At 48.7% G+C, this 27,092-nt stretch overlaps 2 protein-coding genes across 5 annotated transcripts in view; both read right to left on the minus strand.

Moving 5' to 3' along the window:
* LOC115640751 (zinc finger protein 436-like) overlaps positions 1-27,092 on the minus strand; it is a 452,700-nt gene that overhangs the window by 64,408 nt on the left and 361,200 nt on the right. The window lies entirely within an intron of this gene.
* LOC115640827 (zinc finger protein 300-like) overlaps positions 16,586-27,092 on the minus strand; it is a 308,757-nt gene continuing 298,250 nt past the window's right edge. Inside the window, exons 2-6 of the mRNA XM_030543851.1 lie at positions 20,838-20,925; positions 20,002-20,128; positions 19,261-19,374; positions 18,406-18,948; positions 16,586-17,481 (exon numbers count right to left, since the gene is read on the minus strand). Of these exons, the coding sequence (XP_030399711.1) occupies positions 17,213-17,481; positions 18,406-18,948; positions 19,261-19,374; positions 20,002-20,128; positions 20,838-20,894 (1,110 nt within the window). The 5' untranslated portion in view covers positions 20,895-20,925 and the 3' untranslated portion in view covers positions 16,586-17,212. The remainder of the gene's footprint in view (positions 17,482-18,405; positions 18,949-19,260; positions 19,375-20,001; positions 20,129-20,837; positions 20,926-27,092) is intronic.

A 27,092-nucleotide genomic window follows, 5' to 3' on the forward strand; every position in this document is an offset into this window, starting at 1 on the left:
CATTTTGTTTTTATAGGACTCTCTTACATATATGTGTCTGATTTGTAACACTAAGGATCCGTGTCATGTCTGTCTATATAAAATTCATTATGTTCTTGACGTGCCACAATTATTAATGCAGTAATAGCTTTGTTGACTGTCAACAGGTACAAGCCATCCCATCAGTAGTTTCCGCTGCCATTCTCTCAGGCAGAGCTACACAAATGAAAGTGAAGGTAAATGTTAAACACACTTTCCTACATAAAATGAAAAAAGAACAATTTCAGTCACTGAGTTAAACACAGTGTGACAGCAAATACAATGATATGTTTGATGTGGGGGAATAGTCTAATAGTAATACATGTAATGAATTTGGGAAATACAATATAATGTATATCTCATGGTTTGCCTCACTGGAAACTATAATTACATTTCTAATTTCTTTTAAATAAAAACAGAGTGAATTACTTCAAAATGATATATTACTGCTTCCTTACCACACACCAGGTCATTGGGTTCTTGCGGTAAGATGTTTTGTATTGTGCTTCTGGATTATGGGCAATAAATGTGGCAATAAATAAGAGATTTGTAACACAACTATGGTAGTGATGATATAATTTCCCGTGCTGCGGGTTTTCTGGGAGTTCAGTGCATGCAAAGGAAAGTGGAATGTGATTGTTAAAAATAAATTGATAGTCAATTTACATTGTTCATGTAACATGGAAGAATACATTCTGCAAAGAGTTGATTGATTTCACAATATGCTTATATGTTGTGTGTTACTGTTACATTACAAACAATATGTTAATTGCATATTGATGAATGCATATTGATGAATTACTAAAAATTTTTGGAAATAATCACATTACTAATACATTTTATGAATATATTTAAACTTACAGATAGCCTTGATGAAAAAAAATGAAAAAATGAATTGTTAATAATTGACCCCTTGTGTGATGAGATCAGATATGAAAGAACATGCCTGAGGAATTGGAGGTGATTTATTAGATACTTACTTTCACAGTGGACAGTAACTGTTTCACTGAAATTTTTTTAAAGGGAATATTACAATAACGGGAATAATGTCTTTCTATTAGCTACAAATGAACATTAAAACGGCATGTACTTGTACTGAATGTGCTTAATAATGGACTTTGAGAGAACTTGTGTGATGTGACTCTGGGGACCGACTTCACAGAATGTGGACACACACGAAACAGTAGCATGTTGCATGATTGAGAATGTGTTATTATCAACATGGGGCACAGCAACTCAGGTGACACACTGTGTAAGTGTGTGACAATAATATGAAAACAAGTGTGTCTATATGTGAGCAATAAGTCATTTCAATGACTAAGTAAAAAGCGAGAGAATGGATTTTTATCTATGTCCAGAAACCAGAGTGGGAAAAAAAGGAAAGCAAAGCTCATTTATGCAGTCTGCTAATGTACTCTCTAACAATTTCAGAAACTTCATCAAACGATTAACTAGTAAATCCTCATCTGATTGGAACAGTAAAATTGTGCAGCATCCCAGACAAAGTGATGGCCACAACTGTGGACCACTCATCTTAAAGGTATTGAATACCAAATTGGCATTATTATTGGTTATGTATGTTTAATTATCCATGTTGAAAGTAAATGCCAGAGATTACCAGTGGGCACTGCACTGGTGTCCTTGCCAAGGTGGATGGGGGTGGGCTTGTGACCACAAGAAGGGAAGGATTCTCCAGTGGCAGGTGCGGTGCTGGGGGACCAGATTCTACCATCCAGCCCTTCCTGACAGCTGCTGTTGCAGTGGCCAGGAGCACCAGACCCTTGTAAATCACTGTAACCCAGAGCCCCTTTTGGTCCCCCACAGTAGGCAGCCCTGCCACGAGCATTTAACAGTATTGCCGGACCCTATTTTAGGGCCGCAGATGCGGGGCTGATGGGATAAAGGGGGCAGTGCTGTTAAAGCATAAAGCACTGCCACATCGGACGTGTAACGTCAGCCATGTATGGTCTGGAACCAGTGGCCAATTCTAACCAGTACACTGGACCAGCCCACTGTCACCTATGGTAAGTAGAGGTTTATTCTAAATATCACTGTTGTTAGTTTGCAGAAATATATTTGCAGCACAAAGACATCAGTACGGTGGAAACAACACAGAAGGCTAATACTGCGTTTAGAAGACCTATAGCAATTCTCCTAATGAAGGAGTCAGGTAATTACTTTCTACCATGTATTGTGGACTCATTAGGCACATGTGAGGATAACATGAAGAGTGGAATTTTGTCACATAATAGACAGTTATCTTAATACCCCTAAAGCGGGATATCTCGCAGGTTTGGTTCTGTACTGGTGACTATGAATCAATAATATATTTAAGTACACCAAAATTTTAATGGGGTGAATGATTGCTATTGATCGACCAGTTAAATGAAATTTGAATTTTTAGATACAGGTGTAGTAAAGTTAAAATCTGAAAAAAATATTCCAAAAAAAGGAAGAGATATGTGTGTTCAAACCATTGACTGGATTACAATATTGACAATTAATAAATCAAGATTAGCATTTTCAGTGTTGGTCGTAACGTATTCATCATTTCGTAATGCTATGTTTATTTTTAAGAAAACGTGGAGGACTACTGCATATACTGCAACCTTATCGACTCTGAAAAAGAAAGTGAGGATTGCACGATGGTAAGAAACCTAGAATTACATGAGAAATATATGCCATAAACTGCGTAAGGATCATGATCCTTGTAAAAATTCCACAACATTAAACATTTTCTTCAGCCGATAGTTATATATTAGGTAATGTTCACATGTGGAAGGAATAGGATGAGTCAATGCAAAGTATATATAACATAACTTCTGTGATTTCATTTCTTAATTGTTACTTATCAAAGGTCCAGTGTGATTCTTGCAAGAGGTGGGCACATATACCATGCGTTACAGAAGGAATCAATCAAGAAAACCTGACATATGAGAAGAAAGAGTACAACTGCAAGACATGTCCATAGTTCACTTAATTACCAAAAAAAAAAAAAAAAGGCAAGAAAGAAAACCCATTGTTTAACTGCCTTTTGTTCAAAACATAATGCAAGCCAAAGAAATATATTTCTACGTATACATTAGATTAAAATACATGTTTTTGATGTTAAATATAACTTTCTCTGTATTTCTGTCCATATATATAATGCAAACTATAACATTGTAAAAGTAATTTTAGAAAATGAAAGTGGTGTCATCATAGGCCTGCTCCATACCCCCAAACCTAACCTCCCTTTTCACGTATTCAGACACAAAAAAGCGAAAGAGCGTGCCTCGATCACCCAATAGGTCAATTTGGCACATCAGCAGGGAAGAAGCAGATCCTGAGTGTTTTCGACCACAGACTCCATCCCTCCCGATTTGCAACCATCCCCGGACCAGTGACAGGTGCATCGGCAGCCATGTCATTGGAACTAAGCAAGGAGGAAGCCAGTGGAAACAATGATAGGGGCCACTCTGGTTATCACCTTGGGGTCAGGGGTGTGCCCTGTAACCCCAAACCTTACTTTCTTTTATATGTATTCACACACAAAAAAGCAAAAGAGCGTGCCTCGAGCAGCCATGTCATTGGAACTAAACAAGGAGGAAGTCAGTGGAAACAATGAAAGGGGCCACTCTAGTTATCACCTTGGGGTCAGAGATGTGCCCTCTACCCCCAAACCTTACTTCTGTTTACACGCATTGACACACAAAAAAGTGAAAGAGCGTGCCTTGATCACCCAATAGGTCAATTTGGCCCATTAGCCAGGAAGAAGCAGATCCTGAGTGTTTTCGACCACAGACTCCATTCCTCCCATAACCTTACTTCCCTTTACACGTTTTCAGACACAAAAAAGTGAAAGAGCGTGCCTCGATCATCCAATAGATCAATTTGGCCCATTAGCCAGGAAGAAGCAGATCCTGAGTGTTTTCGACCACAGACTCCGTTCCTCCCGATTTGCAACCCCATGGACCCGTGAAGGAAGCAAATCGTGAGTGTTTTCGACCACAACATCCATCCCTCCCGATTTGCAACCTCATGGACCAGGCGGCAGCAATTCCTGAGCAGGAGCACAGATGGTTTCCTTATGTGGCTGAAACTGAAGCTAGTTGGAAAACGGGAGGGTTGCTCAGAGTGACGTTACACCGGGCCGGAGCCCAGCGCTCGTTGGCCCCGAGCCACCTCCCGGCCGCTCCTGGGTCCTAGAGATCAATAGGCTGCTGTGCAGCATCATTGGGCGCATGTTACCAGCACTGGGTGACTAGACAGCAAGTGTGAAAAATCAGGACAGGCCGGGGTTGGGGGGTAACAGGCACCTATATAAGACAAAGCCCCAAATAGCGGGACTATCCCTATACAATTGGGACATCTGGTCACCCTACCAGCACTGGTACAAAAGTTGGAGCTGGCTAGGCTGGCTGAGCCGGACTTGTGGTAGACAGAAGCAAAAGGAGGAAGAGAGGAAGTAAGGAGGGAAGGAAAATGATGGATGAGGGGAAGGGTGACAGCAGAAACCCACCCTCATATCCACCACGGTGCAGGGCAGGCCTCCAGGCCTTTTCCCTTGGCCCCTGCAGGCTCTTCATTCTGCACCCCCTTTGCCACTAATCCTTGCCCCCTTCTGCACCCTAACTCCTACACTGTGCCCCAACCCCTACATTTTGTCACCTTCACTCCAAACTTTCCACAGGACCACCTTCACCTTAACCCCGGCACTTCCCTCCCACCTGCGCTCCCAACCCCAGCCCTGCTCTGCCAGTGTGCCTGCCACACTGCTGTCCTGCCCAGGTACACCCACCCCCTTATGCCCAGCAACCCTCATGCCCAGTGGCCTCCCACCCACAGACTCCCCACACTGCCCAGCACCCCCTCACAGCCCCCCACCCCACAACTGTCCAGCATGCCATATTCCCGAGGGCTTTCAGCACCAAAAAAATAAAAATTCTGTGCACAATACTTTAAAATTCAGTCCATTTTATTTGTCAATACCAGGGCTGTCCATTGCTACCCTGGGCCCCTACACAACTCCCCTGTGGGGGGCGAGGCAGACTTTGGTTTTGTTCACCCCAGCATGGCCACTGGGATGATCATGGGCTAAGCTTAAGAGCTTCCCCCGGTACTTAGTTGGAACCACCAACTGTTTTTGCGGCTGCCATTCTTCCCGGGTGTCCACCAGAAAGAATCTCCTTGTATAAAAGTCCTTGGTCTATAACAAATCGGGATCGATTAGAAGAGCTGAGAGGCGGTGGGGTGCTCCGTGCCACCGCCCAAGCTTTCTGAAGGCCGTCATCTGCTTCCTGCTCAGTCTGGAACTGTTCCCTTGAGGCTGGGGACACCAGTTCTTCCTCAGACTGGGGACTTGGGCTTGGTCCCTCTGGAAGCGCTATAGGCGATGGGGTTGTTTCCGGTGCTGGTGAACCGCTCTCTGCTGGTCCACCTGAGGGTATTTCAGGCTTTGGCTGAGCCTTTTGGGTATAGCTGTCTGTTGCTTCTGCCAGTTCTGGCTCACTGGCGCCCTCTAACGTTGAGTTTGAAGATGTGGTTGCAATTGCTGGTGCTGGTTGCTGTTCCAGTTCTGGGCCTGGGACTGGAGGTGCTGTGGCTGTTTCAGTGGTTGGCATGGAAGCCGGGTCCATGACCTCTGTCTGGGTCTCTGGTAACACAGACAAAGCATCTGTGGACGGCTCAGGAACAGGAATGGGTCTGGAAGCTTGCCGGGTTTGGCTGCATGTAACCATTCCCACTCTCTTGGCCCGCTTCACCTGGTTGGCCAAGTCTTCTCCCAGTAGCATGGGGATAGGATAATTGTCATAGACTGCAAAAGGCCACATTCCTGACCAGCCTTTGTACTGGACAGGCAGTTCAGCAGTAGGCAAGTCTACAGCTTGTGACATGAAGGGGTAAATTGTCACTTGGGCCTTTGGGTTGATGAATTTGGGGTCAACGAAGGATTGGTGGATAGCTGGCACTTGTGCCCCCGTGTCTCTCCACGCAGTAACCTTCTTTCCGCCCACTCTCAAAGTTTCCCTTCGCTCCAAGGGTATTTGAGAGGCATCTGGGCCTAGGGATCTTTGGTGTGATGGTGGTGTAATGAACTGCACTCGGTTGGCGTTCTTTGGGCAGTTGGCCTTGATATGTCCCAGTTCATTACACTTAAAGCATCTTCCAACTGACTGGTCACTGGGTCGAGGTGGGTTACTGGAGACTGGTGAGGTGGAAGAATAGGGTGTCTGTGGCTTTCCTTGGGTTGTAGGTGGGGTCTTTGGTTGCCCTCAGTTGTAGGGTTTATTGTCGGTGTGCCCTCTGGGGTATTCGTTCCCTTTGACAGTAGCTTTCTTTCTTTCTACCACTTTCATCCATCTGGCTCCAATCTCCCCCGCCTTGGTGAGATTTTTGGGTTTTCCATCTTGTATGTACCGGGTTATGTCCTCAGGAACACCATCCAAGAACTGTTCCATTTGAATGAGGAGGTGCAGTTCGTCCAAGGATTTAACATTGTGTCCTGATATCCAGGCCTCATAATTCTTTCCAACGTAGTAGGCGTGTTTGGTAAATGACACATCTGGTTTCCGCTTTTGGGTTCTGAAATGCCGACGGGCATGATCCGGGGTTATCCCCATTCTTAATCTGGCCTTGGTTTGAAAAAGTTTATAGTCGTTCATTTTCTCCTTAGACATTTCAGCCGCCACCTCTGCTAAAGGTCCACTGAGCTGTGACCTCAGCTCTACCATGTACTGGTCTTCAGGAATGCTGTACCCAAGACAGGCTCTTTCAAAATTTTCTAAGAAGGCCTCGGTGTCATCACCTGCCTTGTAGGTGGGAAATTTCCTGTGCTGTGGAACAATCATTGGCGCAGGGTTGTTAGGATTGGCTGTGTTTTGTTGCTTAGCCTTTTCTAATTCCATGGCCTGTCGGTGGGTCTCCCTCTGGAGTTCTATCTGCTTCTGTAGGCTGCCTCTTCTTCTTCTTGTTTCCTTCTGTGGGCCACCTCTTCTTCTTCTTCTTGTTTTCTTCTGTGGGCCATCTCTTCTTCTTCTAGTTTTCTTTTGTGGGCTGCCTCTTTGGCTGCTTGTTCTCTTTTGTAGGCTGCCATTTTGATGTTTTCTTCCTTCTCTTTCAGCTCCACCTCTTTTTCTCTTTTTTCCAGTTGTTGCCTGTGTTCTGCTTCTTTGATTTGTTCTTCTGCCTCCCTTTTTTCCTTGGAAGTCTTGGTTCCTGTTTTCTTGTGTTGGGGTGCTTTCCGGTGTTTATTGTCTCAACTGCAGGCTCTCTGTTGCCTCCTGGGGTCTGCCTAGCAACAGTGCCTCTTTCCCTTTCTTCCTCTAGCTAATTTTTAAATGTAAAGTAAACCAGAAAAACCACTTTATTTGCATGTGTATTGTGCTGGGTACTTGACTCTCAATCGGAGTGCTAGTGTCTCACAAAAGACCCTTAACAGTTCCTTAATCGGTCCTTGCTTAATATGCAAGCTACTGCCAGGAGAGAACAGAAAAAAAAAATTCTCTCTGGTTCCTTTTAAAACCAAACCCTCCCTGTTTAAAAGCCCCTAGCAGAGAAAAGAAAAATATAATATTCCTACTGGCTTCTGGATTCTATCTTTCCCACAACGCTGCACACCATGTCATAACATTTTTTCCCAGATCTGGACCTTAGCGTCCAAAATTGGGTGTTAGCATGAAAACCTCCAGGCTTAGGTACCAGCTTGGACCTGGTATCGCTGCCACCAGCTAAGAATTATACACTGCCTAGCTCACTGTGGTCTCCCCAAAACCTTCCCTGGGGGACCCCAGACTCAAATGCCTTGAGTCTTACAACAAAGGGAAATAACTCCCTCCCCTTGTTTCTTGTTTCTTCCTCCCAGGCTCCCCTCCCTGGACGACCCTAGGAGATTCCCTGCTTCCAGTCCTGGAAACACAAGTACCGAGAGATCTAATCTCTCCCCCTCACCCAGAGGGTATGCAAAGTCAGGCTTAGTAAATCTAACACAAAGAGATTTTCCCCTTGACTTTTTCCTTCCACCAATTCCCTGGTGAGCTGCAGACTCAATTCCCTGGAGTCCCCACTAAAGAAAAACTCCAACAGGTCTTAAAAAGAAAGCTTTATATAAAAAAAAGAAAGAAAAAGACATTAAAAATAGTCTCTGTAATAAGATGACAATATACAGGGTCAATTGCTTAAAGGAAAAAAATGAATAAACAGCCTTATCCAAAAAGAATACAATTCAAAACATTCCAGTAATTACACACATGTAAATACAAAAGAAAACAATATAAACCTATTGTCTTACTATCCTTGTACTTACAACTTGGAAACAGAAGATTAGAAAGGCAGGAGACAGAAAAATCACTCTCAGAGCCGAGAGGGTCAGACCCAAGACAAAGGACAAAGAACTCACACCCAAAACTTCCCTCCACTCAGATTTGAAAATGTCTTGTTTCCTGATTGGTCCTCTGGTCAGGTGTTTGGTTCCCTGTGTTAACCCTTTACAGGTAAAAGAACATCAACCCTTAGCTATCTGTTTATGACAGGGGGGAAGCCCCAGGCCTCCACAGGGGGGTTAGCTTGGGAGACAGGCAGGAACCACTCCCCAGCACTCACCGGGGGCACGGCTGGGGCCAGGTCTCTGTCCTTCTTGCCACCAGTGAGTGTAAGCCAGGCCCTGCTGCAGAGTCCTCAGGGGCACGGCTGGGGTGGAGCATGGGCAGGAAGAGTCGGGGTGGGGCAAAGCAAGGGCAGGGGCTTTGGGGAAGGGGTGAAGTGAGGGCAGGGCTGGAGCAGAGCAGGGACAGGGGCCCTGGGGAAGAGGCAGAGCAGGGGCTGGAGCAGCATGCAGCTGTACAGGGCACCAGGAAATATGGTGCCTCAAACTTCCTGGTGCCCTACATAGCTGCCTACTTTGTGGATGGCCCCCTGGATCCTGGTCAGTACATATATGTGAAGGCTCCAGAATGGCAGTGGCAAGCATTGGTCCCTGTCTGCATGGAGGTGGGAGATCATCCTGCAGACTTCCCCCTTCCCTCCCCTCCTAGGAGAGGGACTTGGCAGTGACATACCTCTGTGTGCACAAAAAGCCACAGGGAAGCATTTCATAAGGTGCCTGGCATGTCAGCCAGGACCCAAAATAGCTGATACCAATGGCTGAGTCCAGCCCTCACCAGGCCCTTCCCTGCCAGGGCTCTAGGCCATCACCTGCCAAATGGCCTTTCATTCTCCCTAAAATGGAACATTTCCCTCTAGGCCTGAACAGCCCAGCAGAGCTTGGGGTGCGCCATGTAGTAAGAACAGGAATTCTCTTCAGGCACCAGCCTTTTCTTTCTGCCCTGATTCACACGGGGCTTGTCTACACCACGCCGAGTTTTAGCGACCAGGCTGTGTCCATACAGCCTTGTTGCTAAAAGCCGGCGTGTGTAAATACTCTTTGTCGGCAAAATATTTCCAACCCCCACAAGCGGTGTTCGCGCTGCTGACAAAGCTGTGTTCACACTGCCACTTGCTGCGGCAAAACTTTTGTCTTTCGGACGGGGGAGGGGAGCTTTTTCAAGTACCCAGGAAAGACAAGAGCAATGTAGCAGCGTAGACAAGCCCATACCTGGTTGCCCCACACGGCTCTGTGGGACTGTACTGGGTAACTCGGCACACGGTTTCAACAGTGCCGGCCAAGCCTCATTTGAAGAGCGGCTCTTGGTTAGGATGGTTTAAGGTAGGTTTTAAAGGTCTTTCCCATAGGTGAGGACGCACGTGCTGCATTCTGGAAGGGCCCTTTAAAGTCCCACCTGACTAGGGTGACCAGATGAGAGACATGAAATATCAGGAGGCGGGCAGGGTGGGGGTGTGCTGGCAGAGCAAAAAAAACAAAAAACAAAAAAAACAAAAAAGCAAGAGCTGGCGGCAGAGGACAAAACAAAACCAAAACCAAAAGTGCCACCAGAGCACAGCACCCACCGGCTGAGCATCCACCGGCAGCTCCACCCCGCACACCAGCTCCCCTCTGCTGCGCCTCCACCCCCCCCTCCAGCTGGCTGCCGCGTCGTGCTTCTCCCCCCTCCCTCTAGCACTTGTGCCGCCATACAGCTGAATAGCGCAAGCCTGGGAGGGGGGGTGAGGAGGGGGAGGAATGTGGCATCCTTGGGGAAAAGGCGGGGCCAGTGCGGCAATTTGGAGAAGGCTCCAATGGCGCAGTGAAGGGGGTAGAGCTGGGGGTGGGGCAAGGGCGTGAATTTGGGGAGTGATTCAATGGGGAGGGAGGGCAAAATATCGGGACAGCTTGTGTCCTGACCGATGATCAGCTGGGACGCGGGACAAACAAGTAAATATCAGGATAGTCTGATAAATTCGGGATGTCTGGTCACTTTACACTCGACTCTACGCTGTTTAGAACTCTCCCTCATTCAAACTGCTTCCAGCTGGAGAGACAGAGCTGCAGATACTTGGATCCTCAAGGAAAGAAATGTCCCTTTCCCTTAAATAAAAGTGTTCAGCTACTCCAGCCTTGTCAAGAGTGAATACACCTTCTTCCTCAGCTAAGAGGTCACTCCTTCCCTTGCATTCTGCAGCCCTGATTGATGCCTTTCTGCTCCAGGTACATCCATAGGCGCTGACTCCATGGGTGCTCTGGGGCTGGGGCACTCGTGGGAAAAATTTGGTGGGTGCTGTGCATCCACTGGTAGCTTCCCAGCCCACCTCCTGACCCCAGCTCACCTCTACCTCTGCTCCGGCTCTGAGTCCTCCCCTGAGCGTCCTATGGCTCCTCTTCTCCCTCACAGTCCCAGCGATTGCTGCCGCAAAACAGCTGTTTCAGAGCTGGGAGGAGGGGGAGTGTGGTGCACTTGGGAAAGAAGTGGGGCTGGGGCATGGATTTGGGGAAAGAATTCAATGGGGCAGGAGGGGGCAGATGTTCAGTATGGGTGGGTGGGACAATGGTGGAGTTGGGGTTGGGGCAGGGGGGTTGAGCACCCCCTCGGACCAGGAAAACTGGTGCCTATGGGTACATTTCCCCATTTTCGTTTTAATTTCAGTTTCCTCTTGACACAGGCATTTTGTTAATCATAGACTATCAGGGTTGGAAGGGACCACAGGAGGTCATCTAGCCCAGCCCCCTGCTCAAAGCAGGACCAATCCCCAGACAAATTTTGGCCCCAAATTCCTAAATGACCCCCTCAACGTTTGAACTCACAACCTGGGGTTTAGCAGGTTAACGCTCAAAACACTGAGTTATCCCTCTCCACCCGTAAGCAGGAAAACCAAATGCCACCTTCTTCTATATTCCTTTAACTTTCCCTCCTCCCCAGCCAGGTTACCTGTGTACCTCTCCCTCCTCCCAGCCCACATCTGCTGCTGATCCCTGCTGTGGAAGGGAGGGGACGGAAACGGCCAAGGGGGATCCTCAGCATCTGAGTTTAAACTTCAGAGCACAGGGAGGCAGAGTGAAAAGGAGATTGCATGGGAGGTGCCTGCAGAGCAGCGGGCACAGGCGGGAGAGGTGCTGATGCAGAATGGGGCAGTCGGAACAGCTGCTCCCTCTGGGGGCACCAGCCTGCTCCCCAGGCAGCCCCAGCACATTCCCTGCTAGCATCAGCCTCGATTCTGCTGGTGCCGGTGGGTGCTCGACCCTCCCTTACCCTGCCCCATTCCAACCCCTTCCCCAAAGTCCCCACCCCAACTCTACCCCCTTCCTGCCCCATTCCAGTGGTTCCCAACCTTTTGGTGGCCAGTAGCACAATCATGTTTTCAGAAAAGTGGGGCGGGCGCCAACAATTTTTCAAGCCTTATTTTGTATTTGTACATTAAATAATACAAAAAAAATCTTATTTAATATTATATAATATATAAATCCATAAGGTAATAAGGGTAATTTTACATATAAAAGGTATTAATTAAATTATTCAGCAATTATTCTTTCACCTCACCATGTGAATGTGCTCTTTTTTATCTACTTCTAAGAAAAAATAAGGAGTTTTTACAAAAATCAATATCATAAACAGTTTTCATCTCATTTATTTTTTTAAAAAAGTAAAACACTGTTGAACTGCTGGTCCAAATATATTTATTATTCTTACTTTAACATAGAATGAAACCTGCAGCCCCGGAGTTCTCTGTGCTCGGCAAGCACAGTGACACGGTTTCTCTCCGGCTTAAGCCGCGGCCCTGCACGTGCCAGGGACTAAGAACACCAGCGCCCACAGCCTGAAGCCCGGAGTTCTCTGTCCTCGACAGGGTGCCTGCCGTGGACAGAGAACACCGGCGCCCGCAGCCTGAAGCACCGGAGAAGCCAAAGAGAAGCCGCAGCCCCGCACCTGCCAGGGACAGAGAACACCGGCGCACGCAGCCTGCAAGCACAGACTTCTCTGTGCCTGGCAGATATGGGGCCATGGCTTCTCTCTCCTACTGGGCACTAGATGGGCACAAAGAAATACCCCGGCGGGCATCATGCCGCCCACGGGCACCGCGTTGGGGACCACTGCCCTATTCCAATCCCATCCCCAAATCCCTGTTCTGGCCCAAACTCTTCCCCGCATCCTCCCCTGAGCACATCACATTCCCACTCCTCCCCACTCCCTCCCGAAGCTTTTACACCACGAAACAACTGTTTTGCAGTGGCAAGCGCTGAGACAGGAAGCAGAGACGCTGCGGGCTCAGGGGAGGAGGCGGACCTGCCGGTGGGTTCACAGCACCCTCCAATATTTCTCAGTGGGAGCTCCGGCCCCACAGCACCCATGGAAACAGCGCCAGTGACTGTTAGCTCACCGAGTCTGACAAAGACACCGTCCTTGGCTCTTTTCCCATCCCATCCCAGCTCGCCCCAGCCATCCTTAGCCCGGTTCCTCCTCCTTCACTTCACAAAGTCCCATGCCCAGCTCTACCAAGCTCGGCTCCAACCCCCACTGCCCAGTCTCCAGAGCCTGTTCCCAGCCTTGCTCACCCCCACTGTTGGGCCTGACTTCCTCAGCCCTGCTCACTCACATGCTACAAACTTTTACTCCTGGCTCTGGCTGGTCTCTAGGCCCCCCCTGCCCCCGGCAGGGAGGGACTCCCAGCAGGACGGCTTTAAAACTGTGTAAGAACTGGAGGAAATGGCACCCCTTGGAATCTGGCTTCCTGCCCAAGACTGTCTCCTTGGGGATGCGGATGAAGGCCCAGGACAACAAGAGACTCCTCCTCCTCCTCCATATAATAAAGAGTTCCACATTAAAGGGTTCTACAATATCATAGACCTTCCAAAGAGAATGTGATCTGGCTGGTAGTCAGTATCCAATCCATCATTGCTCTGGATGGCTGCCAACACCACTGGTAATTTATTGTCCCAACCTTTGCCAGCGACATGCACTACTTTGCGAAGGGCTTGCTTGATAGTCTGATCCATCCTTTCTAGTGTCCTGGACGATTGAGGATGGCGGGGGATAGGTAGTTGTTGCTTTACTTCTAAACCTTTTAATATTCTTATAATTACTTTTCCTATGAAATGTGCTCCATCATCTGAACCAATTACTTTTGGAGTCCCATATCTACTAAACAGGACTTTCCACAACTTCTTGGCGGTGGTCTCTGCAGAATGATTCCTGGTGGAAATTGCCTCCACCCAACCACAAAAAGAATCTATTATCACTAATAAATATTGATTCCCTCTTTGGCTCTTAATATAATCAACCTGCATTGTAGTCCATAGCCCTACAAGTCTTTGGTGCCACAAGGGTCCCAAATTCGGTGGTCTTTTCCCATCTGCTGCATACCTTACACAGTTTTTAACCAAATTTTCTACGTCCTCTCACACTTTAGGCCATATTCCAAAGTGTTTTTACCTTAAAAGAGAGTATTTTCTATTCCCCGGTTGGCCATAGACTGACACAGGTTAATGATCTCTTCTCTTTCAGGTACCCACTTTTCCTCTCCTGTTTTCTTATTCACTGCAGAACCCCCTTTCATACTCCAGGTTCTCCAGCTTTAGGGTCAGCCTCCTGTTTTATGGAGTCCTGGACCCTTTAAATCACCACCCACATCCTGGGGCTTCCGGCTGCTGCTGCTGCTACCCTGGGGCTCTGGCAGCAGGGCTCTGGCAGCGATTTAATGGGCCAGGAGCTCTGGCTGCCATTACTGCAGCAGAGCCCTGGGCCGTTTACATCACTGCCCGAGCCCCGGGACTCCTGGCCGCTGCCGCAGCTCCTGCCGTGATTTAAAGAGCCTGGGGCTCCCAACCACTGCTACCACAGCCAGAGTCCCGGGCCCTTTAAATCTCAATGTAATGGGCCCAAGGATTTAAAGACGCCACCAAATACAGTTCAGGCCCCTCCCCCTGCTCAGGACTCTGGCATATCGCTAAGTCCTTTAAGTGACTTTCACCCCTGACCATTGGGGAGGAAACAGATGCGTGGGGGAAAGGCTGGCAGCAGAACCTCAAGTCTCACATCTCAGGGGCTTTTCAGCATTTAGCCGAAGCAGTTGAGGATGTCAGCTGGTTCCTCTTCTCTGCTTTGCCCTGCTCAGCTTCCCTTTCAGGATCAGGATGATGAAAGCCCAACGGTGCCATGTGGGTCCCAGGAGACAGCGAGTGTGAGACATACCCCAGGGTACAATCTGGACTGTTGAACTGCTTAACTCTTCATCCCAGGGCATGTTTTATACTGCTTCCCAGGGTGAATAAAAATCAATATTAAAAAAAAAAATCAAGAAAATTAGATTTCTGTTATTTAAATTGGATTTTTTCCCTCAAAAACCATTTTATCTAAAGATAGTTGTAATTTGAGCTATAATGTATCTTAAAGATATCTTATCATGGAATAGGGATTGTAAATTCTAATTCTATAGTATGAGACAATACACACGTCTTGTTTAAGAAAAGATTTGTCAATGAGCTCCAACAGTTCATACATTAACGACTCAAGTCTTATGAAGATCCACAGGCTTCTGTAAAGACTGCTTAGGTTAATCTTTCTAGCTACCCAATGGGACTCAGTGCTCAGTCTAGAAGATACCATCAGAGAGGCTTAGCTTTCCAGTTCTCAAACTGTGGCTTTGTCTCTTCAGAGGTAACATGCCTGTTAACAGCAAAAATGTTTTAAAATAAATTAATATACAGAGGGGAGAAATAAAAGACCTCAACTCTATTGTCCCTTTGCAAATTTGGGTACTGTTGGGGGCTTGAATCCAGACGGTGAGGTTTGTTGTCTGACTGCGAGAGAGACAGGCAACACCAGCAAGGTCCGATCAAAAGCTCTTCATTGAAGAGTGCACACAACAATAGAGAGCAGCTCGTCTCCAGAGAGAACCAGCTTCCTCTTTACATCTTAGTATGAGCCTATATAGACAGTTCCGTCGTGTCCTAGATTATTCACCTGAGCAACCCACCCCCTTCTTCTAACAACTAGAAACTAGACACGCATGCCTATTTCCCTATGTTTTACAGCATCAGGTGATTAATAATATCTTAACAAGCACTAAAAGTTAGGAATGTAGGGGAGTTAAGGGCAGACAGAGAACAACCAGGGAGTGAAAGTAAGGAGGCTGGGGTTTCTTATTAGTTCTTCAAACGAACTGTTCCTAACACAGCACAGCTGGTACTATGCCAGGAATGCAGCCTCTCCCTTATCTCACTTTTTCCCAACGCTTTGTGAGACATGCTGCTTCTCAGAATTTTTCCGCTCAAGGATTTCCCAGAAACCTCTGTTAGCCTGACTCTGGTCAGGTTGGCATACCTGGTTTTGTCCACTATATCTTTCTTCAGGCCTAACAGGTACACAGGGTCAATCCCTTACCTCTCTCAAAAAGTGCAAAGTTTCAAAAAGTTGGATGAATAGAAGACTTCTGGAGGCGTGATAGATCTGGACAGGGAGAAGAAGTCTGGAGAGACATGTGAGAAGCAAGGGACATCTGCTTTTCTGTTAAAATATGATATGTTTGCTGTTGAAGAAAAAAATCCAGAATACTTAACATTGTTATTTTAGTTAAATAAAACAATTTAAATGTCTGTCTGGTGATGTTCTCCTCCTAACACAACAAGGCAGGAATGAAATAACCAAACAATGAAATAACCAAATGAAATGAAATGATCAAACATTCATTGTCTGATATAGCTGGAAAACTCATCTGAAAAGTTTTCAAAATAAATCACCGTTTAAAAATGTATAGTGCGTACCTTCCAAAAATGTATCCTACATCTATCTCTGCATTGTGAAGAATATGTACTGAGGTTATAACAACCAACAAGAATACATTTTTATACAGAAACTCATGATTAAATCGAGTCTTCTTGACTAGTGGTTTAAATCAAATCCACCCTGCTGCTTCCCTGTGTGAACAACAAACCCCTCCACGCTCTGCTCACACACAGCCACCAGCCTTCAAAGTCACTCCTGGCTGCACTGAACTGAGTGTGATTAGCCAGATACTCAGGAACTTACCAAACAACACAGCGACATCAGCCAGTTTTCAACTCCCAGCCTTCCACGCCGGGAATGTGCATCTTGGACAGCTCAGTCTGGTCACTGCGCTGGACAAACTGTCATTAGTGGGTCACCCCCACAAAGGGGCCACAGCCTTGTTCTTTCTAGTCAAATTCCCCAAACGTTTCAATGAAAACACACAGGTCCAGACAAAACACTAAAATCACTTTAGTAATGGGAGCAAGGGGGTTTTCAGGGATTACAAAGGAGAAAGATGTAAAAGGTCAGAATGGGTTAAAACTATAAAATTAAACCATGCATTTTAAATCCTAAATTTTACCAAACCACGGAAGATGCGAAGCAAACAGTTGCTGTCGATGCGCCCAGCTCTGAAGCCCTCCAATAGCAGCACAGAAGTGAGGACGGCCACATGAAAAGCGATACTCCTCGATATGGCTGTTCACAACAGAATTATCACCCATTTGACACCTGTACTTCTATGCTGCTGCTCCACCTGGGTTTGAGAGCCTGAGCATTTATCCCCACCTCCCAGATGGGCCTGTTCCTTCTTCATGAGACCCAACCACCTGAGGCCGACAGCCCGTGCTTTTTAAAATTAAAAGACAATTAGGTTACTCAGACATGACTTGCCCTCTTCTTCCAAGTCTTTAAAAATACACATTTACATGTCAAACTCTAGCTTATCTAAAGTGGACAAACTTTTAAAATCTCTCTCTAAAAGTTGAATCTGAGTCAATTACATGCAAGTTGCTTAACCCTTTCTTGCCATGTGTTACAGAAGATTAGATCCTGTGTGGATTCTTCCATGTTTAATGAGGTCAGACCTTTGTACGAAACTTATCCCGCAGACCAAGCACCTCTGGAGTCTCTCCTGTGTGCATTGCCTGATGATGAACAAGGTGTGATCTCTTTATGAAACTTTTTGCACAGTCCAAGCACTTGGAAGGTTTTTCATCTGTGTGTAATGCCTGATGTTTCACAATGTCAGACTGTTGTATGTAGGCTTTCCCACAGTCCAAGCACTTGTGGGGTCTCTCTCCTGTGTGGGTTGCCTGATGACAAACTAGGTGTGACCTCTGTATGAAAGCTTTCCCACACTTCAAGCACTTGTGTGGTCCTTCTCTTGTGTGTAATGGCTGGTGTTTAACAAGGTATGACCTTCTTATGAAAGTTTTCCCACAGTCCAAGCACTTGTGGGCTTTCTCTCTTGAGTGTAATGCCTGATGACGGACTAAGTGTGACCTCTGTATGAAACTTTTCCCACAGTCCAAGCACTTGTGCGGTCTTTCTCCTGTGTGTAATGCCTGATGCTGAACAAGGTTTGACCTCTCTGAGAAACTTTTTCCACACTCCAAGCACTTGTGGGGTTTCTCTCCTGTGTGGATTGCTTGATGTCTAACAAGGTTTGACCTATCTGTGAAACTTTTCCCACAGTCCAAGCACTTGTGGGGTCTCTTTCCTGTGTGTAATGCCTGATGATACACTAGGTGTGACCTCTGTATGAAACTTTTCCCACAGTCGAAGCATCTGTGGGGTCTCACTCCTGTGTGGATTGCCTGATGTTTAACAAGGTTTGACCTATCTGTGAAACTTTTCCCACAGTCCAAGCACTTGTGGGGTTTCTCTCCTATGTGGATTGCCTGATGTTTAACAAGGGCTGACTTTCTAAAGAAACTTTTCCCACAGCCCAAGCACTTGTGGGCTCTCACTCCTGTGTGGATTGCCTGATGTTTAACAAGGTATGACCTCTCTGTGAATCTTTTCCCACAGTCCAAGCACTTGTGGGGTTTCTCTCCTGTGTGGATTGCCTGATGTCTAACAAGGTTTGACTTTCTTAAGAAACTTTTCCCACAGTCCAAGCACTTGTGGGCTCTCACTCCCGTGTGGATTGCCTGATGTTTAACAAGGTTTGACCTCTCTGTGAAACTTTTCCCACAGTCCAAGCACTTGTGGGGTTTCTCTCCTGTGTGGATTGCCTGATGTCTAACAAGGTGTGACCTCTGTATGAAACTTTTCCCACACTCCAAGCACTTGTGGGATCTCTCCCCTGTATGGCTTAACTGATGTAAAATTATTCGTGTTTTCGAAATGAAACATTTCCCGCTCTCGAGGGATTGAGAGAGTTTTTCTCCACTGTGGCTTCTCCTGTGGTTATTAAGATCTGAGACCTTATTGAAGCTTTCTCCATGGTCCAAGCATTGAAGGGGTTTCTCTCCAGTATGGATTATCTGATGTGTCACAAGTTGTGATCTCAGAATGAATCCTTTCCCACACTGAAGGTAGTGCCAGGGTATCTCTTTCTTTGGATTTGTCTGCTGTCCTCTGGGATCCTCCTCTCCTCCCCTACCATTAATAGATCCATCCACTTTCTTCCCTGGCTGGTTTCCCAGAAGCCTCTCTGACCTGTGCCAATTTCCCCAGGATTCTTCAAGTTCGAAGCACTGGGAAAAAATCCCTTCAGCTCTTTCCACAAAGGTCCCCTGCGGTTCCACTTCCCCGGGAACTTCCCCATGATGATTCCCCTCCTCATTCTCTCTCCCTCGCTCAGAACCTGCTGGGAGAGACACAATCCAGACAGGAGTCATTGTGCTGGAGAGAAAGAGGAATAGCACAGAGGGAAAACCCAACACAAAGACTGAGCAATTGGACTCCTCCTCCACATCCCACCCAAACACTCACAGGGAAGGAAAGCTGGGAAGTAAACTCCTGCAGATAAGAGGCTGGGTGGAATGGCGTGAGCTATATTGATTACTGCAGGCCTGTACTGGCTGAGATGAGGAAGAACTGAGGGTGCTTACTCACACCATATTTGGGGATTCTCAGCTTTTTCCTTCACTCCCTAGATGGTTTCTGTGTCAGTCCTCACCTGTGTGGGTGCATCTCGGAAGACTTCTTTCCTTGCAGGTCCAGAGATCGGGCACCCATGGCTCTTCCCCTCGTTCCAGCTGGACAATCAGCTCAGGTTTGGAAATGGGAAATCCTGCGCAGAGGGTGAAATCAGACCAGATCAGGGCGCATGGAGCACTGGTGGAGTATTTGTCAGAAAGGACATTCCGTGAGCAGAACCTGTTTCTGTGCTCTGCTGGAGGAACGTGGAATCCAAGAGGATGGGAAAATGGTCACTGAGCCCCCTTGGGAAAAGAGGAAAATGTCTGGGGAGGCGAGTTGAATTATTACTACTCCCTCACTAGGCGTTCCCAGGATATGTTCTCTCTGGAGGCCTCGTTGACTCACACACGGGTCTGGACTTAAACCCTTGCCTCTTTCTACACCTACAGAGCCCAGAGTCCTCCCCAGGGCTGGAGCTAGTCCCAAGGAGGGAGGTGAACAGGGATTGTGCGTGCAGCCGAGAAACAACACAGACAGGACAATGACGGATTTATGCCACTTTGAAAGCTGGAGGGGTGCGGATGGTTTAACTTGTCCGTTGGGTATTGACACCCATGACCCATTGGAGAGGGTACAGAGATGCAAGTCTCTCTCACATGGCAGCTGTGCATTATGGAACCCACTCGCCTCTGATCTAACTGACCAGGGAAGAACATGTCCAGATTGAGACACACAGACCCCACGGCTTCTAGTATCTGAGGGGACAAGAATCCCTTACCCAGCGAGGTCACCGTCTCATAGTTCTCCACCATGACGGCCTTGTAGAGGGCTCTCTGAGTGGGGTCCAGAAGAGCCCCCTGCGCCTGGGAGAAATACACAGCCACCTCCTCGAAGCTCACTGGCATCTGAAACAACAAAAGGTACCAGTCATTACCAGCTGTCCCAGCCACAATCCCACTAGCCACGCTGGAGGAAGGATAAAGAAATAGAAGCTCTGGGATCACCAGAGTAGCAGAATCCCACCCCCACCCTGCTCAGAGCAGCCAGGATGCTTCAGGGGGTGGGAGAACGTGAGAGCTCCTTGTCCCCCCAGCACATGGAGCAGGGCAGGGTCTTCTCATTTCCCACACACCTGCCAGCCACAGGCTGATGCGGGAATAGTAAACAAGGAAAACCAGAAAAGTGGAGGGAAAAAGAAAAAATACTGAAAGACAAGGCTATGCATGGCTGTGAGAAATATCTGTGACAAGCTACCCCACACGGATCTATTAGGGAATTAATAACTGACCAAAAGCAGGGGGATGTAAAGAATACTAAAGCTGCAGCAATAAAACCAGGAAGCAGAGCTCTGAGCCAGGGACAGGGACAGGAATCCCAACAGCTTCCCTGCGTATTTCACAGCAGTCTCAGGCTAGTGGGGTCTCACTCCAGCACTGGGAGCCTTGAAAACGTTCCCAGCCCTGCCAAGGGGGTTGTATCCTGTTTGAGAAATGGGAGAATGTCCCGCCTCCCATACCCCATTACCACTGAGCCCACTCAGAAAATCAGCAGGTTTATCACACCCTGTCTCCTCCCCCACTCCCTCCCTCCAGGAGCTCCCTGAAAATCCCCTACCCAAGCTGGCTCCGTCACAGACATTTCCCTTCCCTGCGTCCTCGAAGACGGGCCCATCTGGAGAGAGACGTGGACGTGATTCCTCAGCCTGTCGGGGGGAGAGGGGAGGTTACAGAAGGGGCTTCAGTTCAAGTCACACCCCGATTCTCCCCAGACTCTTCAGACCCTCCCAGTAACAGCATCTCTGAGCCAAATGCTAGAAAAAAAGCAGAACTATAAGGGGCCACTTTGGGGGACTTCCCCCCACTGCCCTGTAAACTCCTCTCCCTGAGGAACAGCAGGAGCCCTCTGGTGCCATCACCTAAAGAATGAGCTGCCCTGGACTCCTGCAGCAGCCCCCAGGGACAGGCAGGCAGAGGAGGAGCCATTGGCCCATCCACACTCCCTGCCTGCCCAAAGCAGCAGCGACTCTGTTGGGGCTGAGATGTGAATCCTGCCCAGAAATCAGACCAGGGCTCTGGGCAGACCCCAAAACACGTGAGACACAGACCCCGCCAGCACGGGGGTGTCTGACAATAACAACACAGTGGGAGTAGGGTTGGGGTGTGAGGCTGGGTTTTTACCTCTGTCCCCCATCAGTCTCCACCACAGCCCCTTCCCTCGCAGTGTCCCCCACTCACATCTTCCCCCATTCCAGCCTCGCTCCCCTCAGCCCCACAATCCCCCCGCATCGCCCCATCTTCCCTTCAGTGCGCCCCCGCCCCCATCCCAGCCTGCCCCCCGCAGCCCCAGCACCCGCCTGCTGCCCCCACTCCGCTCCCCCCGCCTGCACCTCTTTAGCCTCCGCCCCCTGCAGCCCGGGGGTGCCGGGGGGGGGGGCAGGTCTCTCTCACCTTCCCTCCGAGCGGGGCCCCCCGAGGCAGGGGCCGGGCCGAGCTGGGGGCTCTGCCCTGGGAGAGGCTCCTGGGGAGCAGCGGGAAGGGCCCTGCTGGAGATTCCCCTCTCCCGGCTGCAGCCAGGGCTCCGGGCTCCCAGCACCAGCCGCCGGGGCTCGGGGATCTCGCCAGGAGCCTGGGAGCCAGAGTCACCGCAGCGGCTGCGAGTCACTTCCTGCTGCCGGGCCGGAGCCCAGCGCTCGCTGCCCCGGAGCCGCCTCCCGGCTGCTCCCTGGGTCCTAGCGCTGAATAGGATCCTGTGCAGCATCCTTGGGCCCATGTTACCAGCACCGGGTCACCAGATAGCAAGTGTGAAAATCAGGACAGGGCTGGGGGGTAATAGGCACCTATATAAGACAAAGTCCCAAATAGCGGGACTGTCCCTATACAATTGGGACATCTGGTCACCCTACCAGCACTGGTGCAACAGTTGGAGCTGGCTGAGCTGGATTTGTGGGAGAGAGTAGCAAAAGGAGAAAGAGAGCGGTGGGGGGCGGCAGGGCCGGCCTTAGGATTTATGGTGCCCTAGGCGAGATTATTAAACTGGTGCCCCTGTGCCTGATCTGCTCTTAGCAACACAAACATAACCTTATAGTATTGGAAAACTTGCCACATTCACATTATTGAAACCAGTTTAACTTAATTAAGCACACTGTAATGCTGATGGACTAGCACTAAAGAAGCAGCACTATAGAAAAAATTCTGATATGACAGAATGATGCAAATAATATATTTTTTTTAATTTATCAATTTTTTTTTTAAATTTATATGAAGAGGTATTGAAACAAAGATTTGTTTTTAATTAAAAGCAATCTTTCTGGCTTTTTTGGCTGCAAAATCAGTAATAATGTCATCATATGACAAAGACAAAGTCGTGTCTTGTTCGATCGCAAGAATAGCAAGACCAGTCAAGCATTCCTGACTCATTGTAGAGCGGAGATAGTTTTTAATGAGCTTTAGTTTTGAGAAACTCCATTCTCCTGATGCTACTGTTACAGGAATTGTCAGTAGAATACGAGTGGCAATGTACACATTAGGATATATGTCAACAAGTTTGCGGGTATGAATAAACTGTACAATGTCCATCACCGATTTTGCATGTGGCAACATTGATGACAGTGTACTCAATTCTTCGTACAGTTCAAGTCCATTTAAATCAAAAGTATCACCGTGCTTCAGGAGGCTCTCTAGATTCTTGCACTTCGTCATTAGTTGCCCTTGTTTTCCTATTTCATTGAATTTAGTTATGTCATACAAAAATCCAAACTGTTCATGGTGTACTTGCAAGGTATTAAACCTTTCATCAACAGCAGATACTGCTTTATCCATCACAACATTAAAAAATTCAACCTCAAATTTCTTTTCTGGATCGTCTATGGGCATGATCTGCTGTTCAGATTCTTCATAAAGAAGTGTTCCTGGCCTTTTAAACTCATATTAACTATGTATTTACTTTATGAAAGTTGGAGAAAACATTATGAAAACGTAAAACATTGGCTGCCCAACTTCTGGGCTGGCAAAAGTTATACTGACTCACAGGGAAAAAAAAAAGCAGGAGAATCTTAGTACAACACATGGTCACTCTATACCAGGGGTCGGCAACCTTTCAGAAGTGGTGTGCCAAGTTCACTGTAATTTAAGGTTTCTCGTGCCAGTAATACATTTTAATGTTTGTAGAAGGTTTCTCTCTGTGTCTATATTATATAAATAAACTATTGTTATTATCTGAGGTCTTGGCCACCGGTCCTGCTCAGGCAACTGCCAGCTGAGTAAATGAAACCCCAAACCGGCAGCGGGCTGGTGGCTGGAACCCTAGACAAGGATCCCAGGCCGTGCTCAGCCCGCTGCTGGTCTGGGGTTCTGACCACCAACTCCTGCCAGCCAGGATCCCAGCCGCCAAACCCCCCTCAGCCCGCTACCAGCCTGGGATTCTGCTCACCCAGGCTGGCAGGAAGAAGAGTGGGGCTGGCGGCTGAGCTCCTGACTGGCAAGGGCCCGGCAGCCGGAACCCTGGAGTAGCAGTAGGCTGAGTGCTGCTGGCACCCCAGACTGGCAGCAGACTGAGCCACTCAACCCCCCACCGGCCCTGCTCAGCCAGCCACCAGCCCACTGCCGGCTGAGTGAATGGAACCCCAGGCTGACAGCAGGTTGAGTGGTTCAACTGGCCTGCTCAGCCCGCTGCCAGCCTGGGGTTCCTTGGGGGTCCCCAGGCCAGCAGTAGGTGCTGAGTGGGGCCGATGGCTGGTATTCCAGCTGGCAATAGGGCAGCAGCCGGAACCCCAGAGCAGTGATGGGCTGAGCCGCTCAGCCTGCTGCTGCATACCATCAAAAATCAGCTCACATGCCACCTTTGACACGTGTGCCGTAGGTTGCCGACCCCTGCTTTATACACTAGTAAGGAGATGAGCATATTACAGTTGTTGGAGGGCTCTTATCAGGAGTAACAGGCTATAGGAAAGTCAGTCAACATTTTTTGTTTCTCTGATGAAAACTGACCCACTCCCTGCCTCAAACCAAACCTGTCACTAATAATTGTCAACAACTTAATTTTCTGTTTTTGGCTAAGATATTGATTTAAAAAAATATTGAAATTGGATTCAGGATTGTTAGCAAGAATTTTTGGCAAACAAAGTTGTTAAATGACAATCTAAATGGCAACACAGTATTGCTTTCATGCTTGGCTCACCCCCTAGCCTGCTGGTCCAACAGCTGCAGTAGAGGAGGAGTTAGGTGGAAAACTGCAGGGACCCAAAATCCACCTCTTGGGGTGCAGAGTGGCAACAGCAGCAGCAAACCCTCAGGTCCAATCACACGCCAATGGGCACCGCCACCAGCCCAACAGACCATGGTGAAGTTAGCACAGCATCTGATCTCAGGGACGGGGCACCCATGGAGCCACAGCAGCTCGTCCTGCCCTGTGCAGCTCCCCCCGGATGAGATGGATCGCTGGCAGCTGCCAGCCCGGGGGAGAGGCGCTCCCCAGCTAGGGTGGCCAGATCCAGATGTCCTGATTTTATAGGGCCAGTCCTGATATTTGGGGCTTTGTCTTATATAGGCACCAATAACCCCCACCTAGAGTGACCAGACAGAAAGTGTGTAAAATCAGGACAGGGATGGGGGGGGGGGTAAAAGGAGCCTATATAAGAAAAAGACCCCCAAATTGGGACTGTCCCTATAAAATAGGGATATCTGCTCACCATACCCCAATCCCCTATCCTGATTTTTCATACATTTGGCTAACCCCAGCCAAGCCCTGTGTGACATTCCGATCCTGCCTCGCTGCCCAGGAAGTGAGTTACTTTCACTTTCATTCCTCAGCACGCAGCCAGCCAGCCTCCTCTCCCCCCCAACACCTCACACAACCCAGCCCTGACGGAGGGGAGGGAGGAGAGAGAGAGGGGTACTCCTGGGGAGGAGGGAGAAAGGAGGGGGTGCTCCGTGGGGTGGAGGGGAGGTGAGCTCCTTTCCCAATCCCTACCCTCTCCCCTTCCCAGAGACCCCAGCAGCCAATCCCATTCCTCAGACTGTGCTGCATTCGGCTCTCTCTAGGACCCAGCAGCCCTGCTTCTACACTGTCTGGGCTGCCTGGAGAGTGGTGACCCCAGGGAGAGTGAGGCCCTAGGTGGCAGCCTACTCTGCCTATGCCTAAGGACGGCCCTGGGGGGCGGGGAGGAAAATGATGCATGAGAGGAAGGGTGACAGCAGAAACCCACCCTCATATCCCCCAGGGTGCAGGGCCAACCTCAGGGCCTTTTCCCTTCACCCCTGGGGGCTCCGCATCCTGCACAGGCAGGAGAGGTGCAGATGCAGAATGGGGCAGCTCAGAATAGCTGCTCCCTCCGGAGGCACCAGCCTGCTCCCCAGGAAGCCCCAGCACATTCCCTGCTAGCATAGGCCCCCATTTCTGCCGGCGCCGGAGGGTGCTCGACCCTCCCCCTTACTCCGCCCCCAGTCCAACCCCTTCGCCAAAGTCCCTGCCCCAAATCCACTTTCTTCCTGCCCCTATTCCAACCCTTTCCCCAAATGTCTGTCCCAGCCCCACCTCTTCCCCACCTCCTCCCCTGAGCACGCCACATTCCCACTCCTTCCCCCTCCCTCCCAGAGCTTGTTAGACCACAAAACAGCTGTTTTGCAGCAGCAAGCGCTGAGAGGGGAAGGAGACGGGGTTCATTGAGGGGAGCAGGCGGAGGCGAGGTGAGCTGGGGCAGGGAGCTTGGCTGCTGGTGGGTGCGGAGCACCTTCCAATTTTTCCCCATGGGTGTTCCAGCCCTACAACACCCATGGAGTCAGCGCCTATGGCTACTAGCTCACCGAGTCAGACAAAGACACCCCCCTCCCTTGCTCTTTTCCCTTCCCAGCCCAGCTCACCCCAGCCACCCCCAGCCTGGTTCCTCCTCCTCCACTCCACAAAGTCCCATGCCCAGCTCTACCAAGCTCAGTTCCAACCCCCACTGCCAGCCTCCAGAGCCTGTTCCCAGTCTTGCTCACTCCCACTGTTGGGCCTGACTCCCCCCGCCCTGCTCACTCACATGCTACAAACTTTTGCTCCTGGCTCTGGCTGGTTTCACAGGGCCCCCACAAAAACAGAGAGGGACTCCGCGCAGCTCTGAGCTCCCGGGATGAGGTGAGGGGGGTGCTGGGTAGAGCCACAGCCTCAGCCAGTCAGATGAGGGATAATTCAATTCCAGAGGATGGAAACAGGGTCACTGAGCCCCCTTGGGAGATGCAGGCAACGTTGGGATATGTTCATATATAACCCATATATCCATGTACCATGTTATAGGTCTTGTGACCTAGTGTGGCTGGAGTGTGTTTCGACATGAGTGCATGATTTGCATTTTGGCAACCAAAGCGAGAACTGAAGGGTGAATTGGTCAAAAGAACTGTTTATAAAAAAACAGTTTTATCATGTCCCTGGAAAAAAATGAAGAATCAGCAAGAAAGGACATAACACCTGTGGGACGGCTTTAAAGCTGTGCAAGAATTGGAGGAAATGGCACCCCTTGGATCCTGGCTTCCTGCCCAAGACTGTCTCCTTGGAGTTGCAGATAAAGGCCCAGGACAACAGAGACTCCTCCTCCTCCTTAATAAAGGGTTCCACAGGCTCATAGACCTTCCAAAGAGAACACGACACACCACTTTGCGAAGGGCTTGCTTGATAGTCTGATCCATCTTTTCTACTGTTCCTGCCGATTGAGGATGGTAGGGGATATGTAGTTGTTGCTTTACTCCTAACGCTTCTAACATTTTTATAATTACTTTTCCTATAAAATGTGCTCCATCATCTGAACCAATTACTTTGGAGACCCATATCTACTAAACAGTACTTTCCACAACTTCTTGGCGGTGGTCTCTGCAGAATAATTCCTGGTGGAAATTG

Source organism: Gopherus evgoodei, unplaced genomic scaffold, assembly GCF_007399415.2.
Source record: "Gopherus evgoodei ecotype Sinaloan lineage unplaced genomic scaffold, rGopEvg1_v1.p scaffold_32_arrow_ctg1, whole genome shotgun sequence".
Classification (NCBI taxonomy): domain Eukaryota; kingdom Metazoa; phylum Chordata; order Testudines; family Testudinidae; genus Gopherus; species Gopherus evgoodei.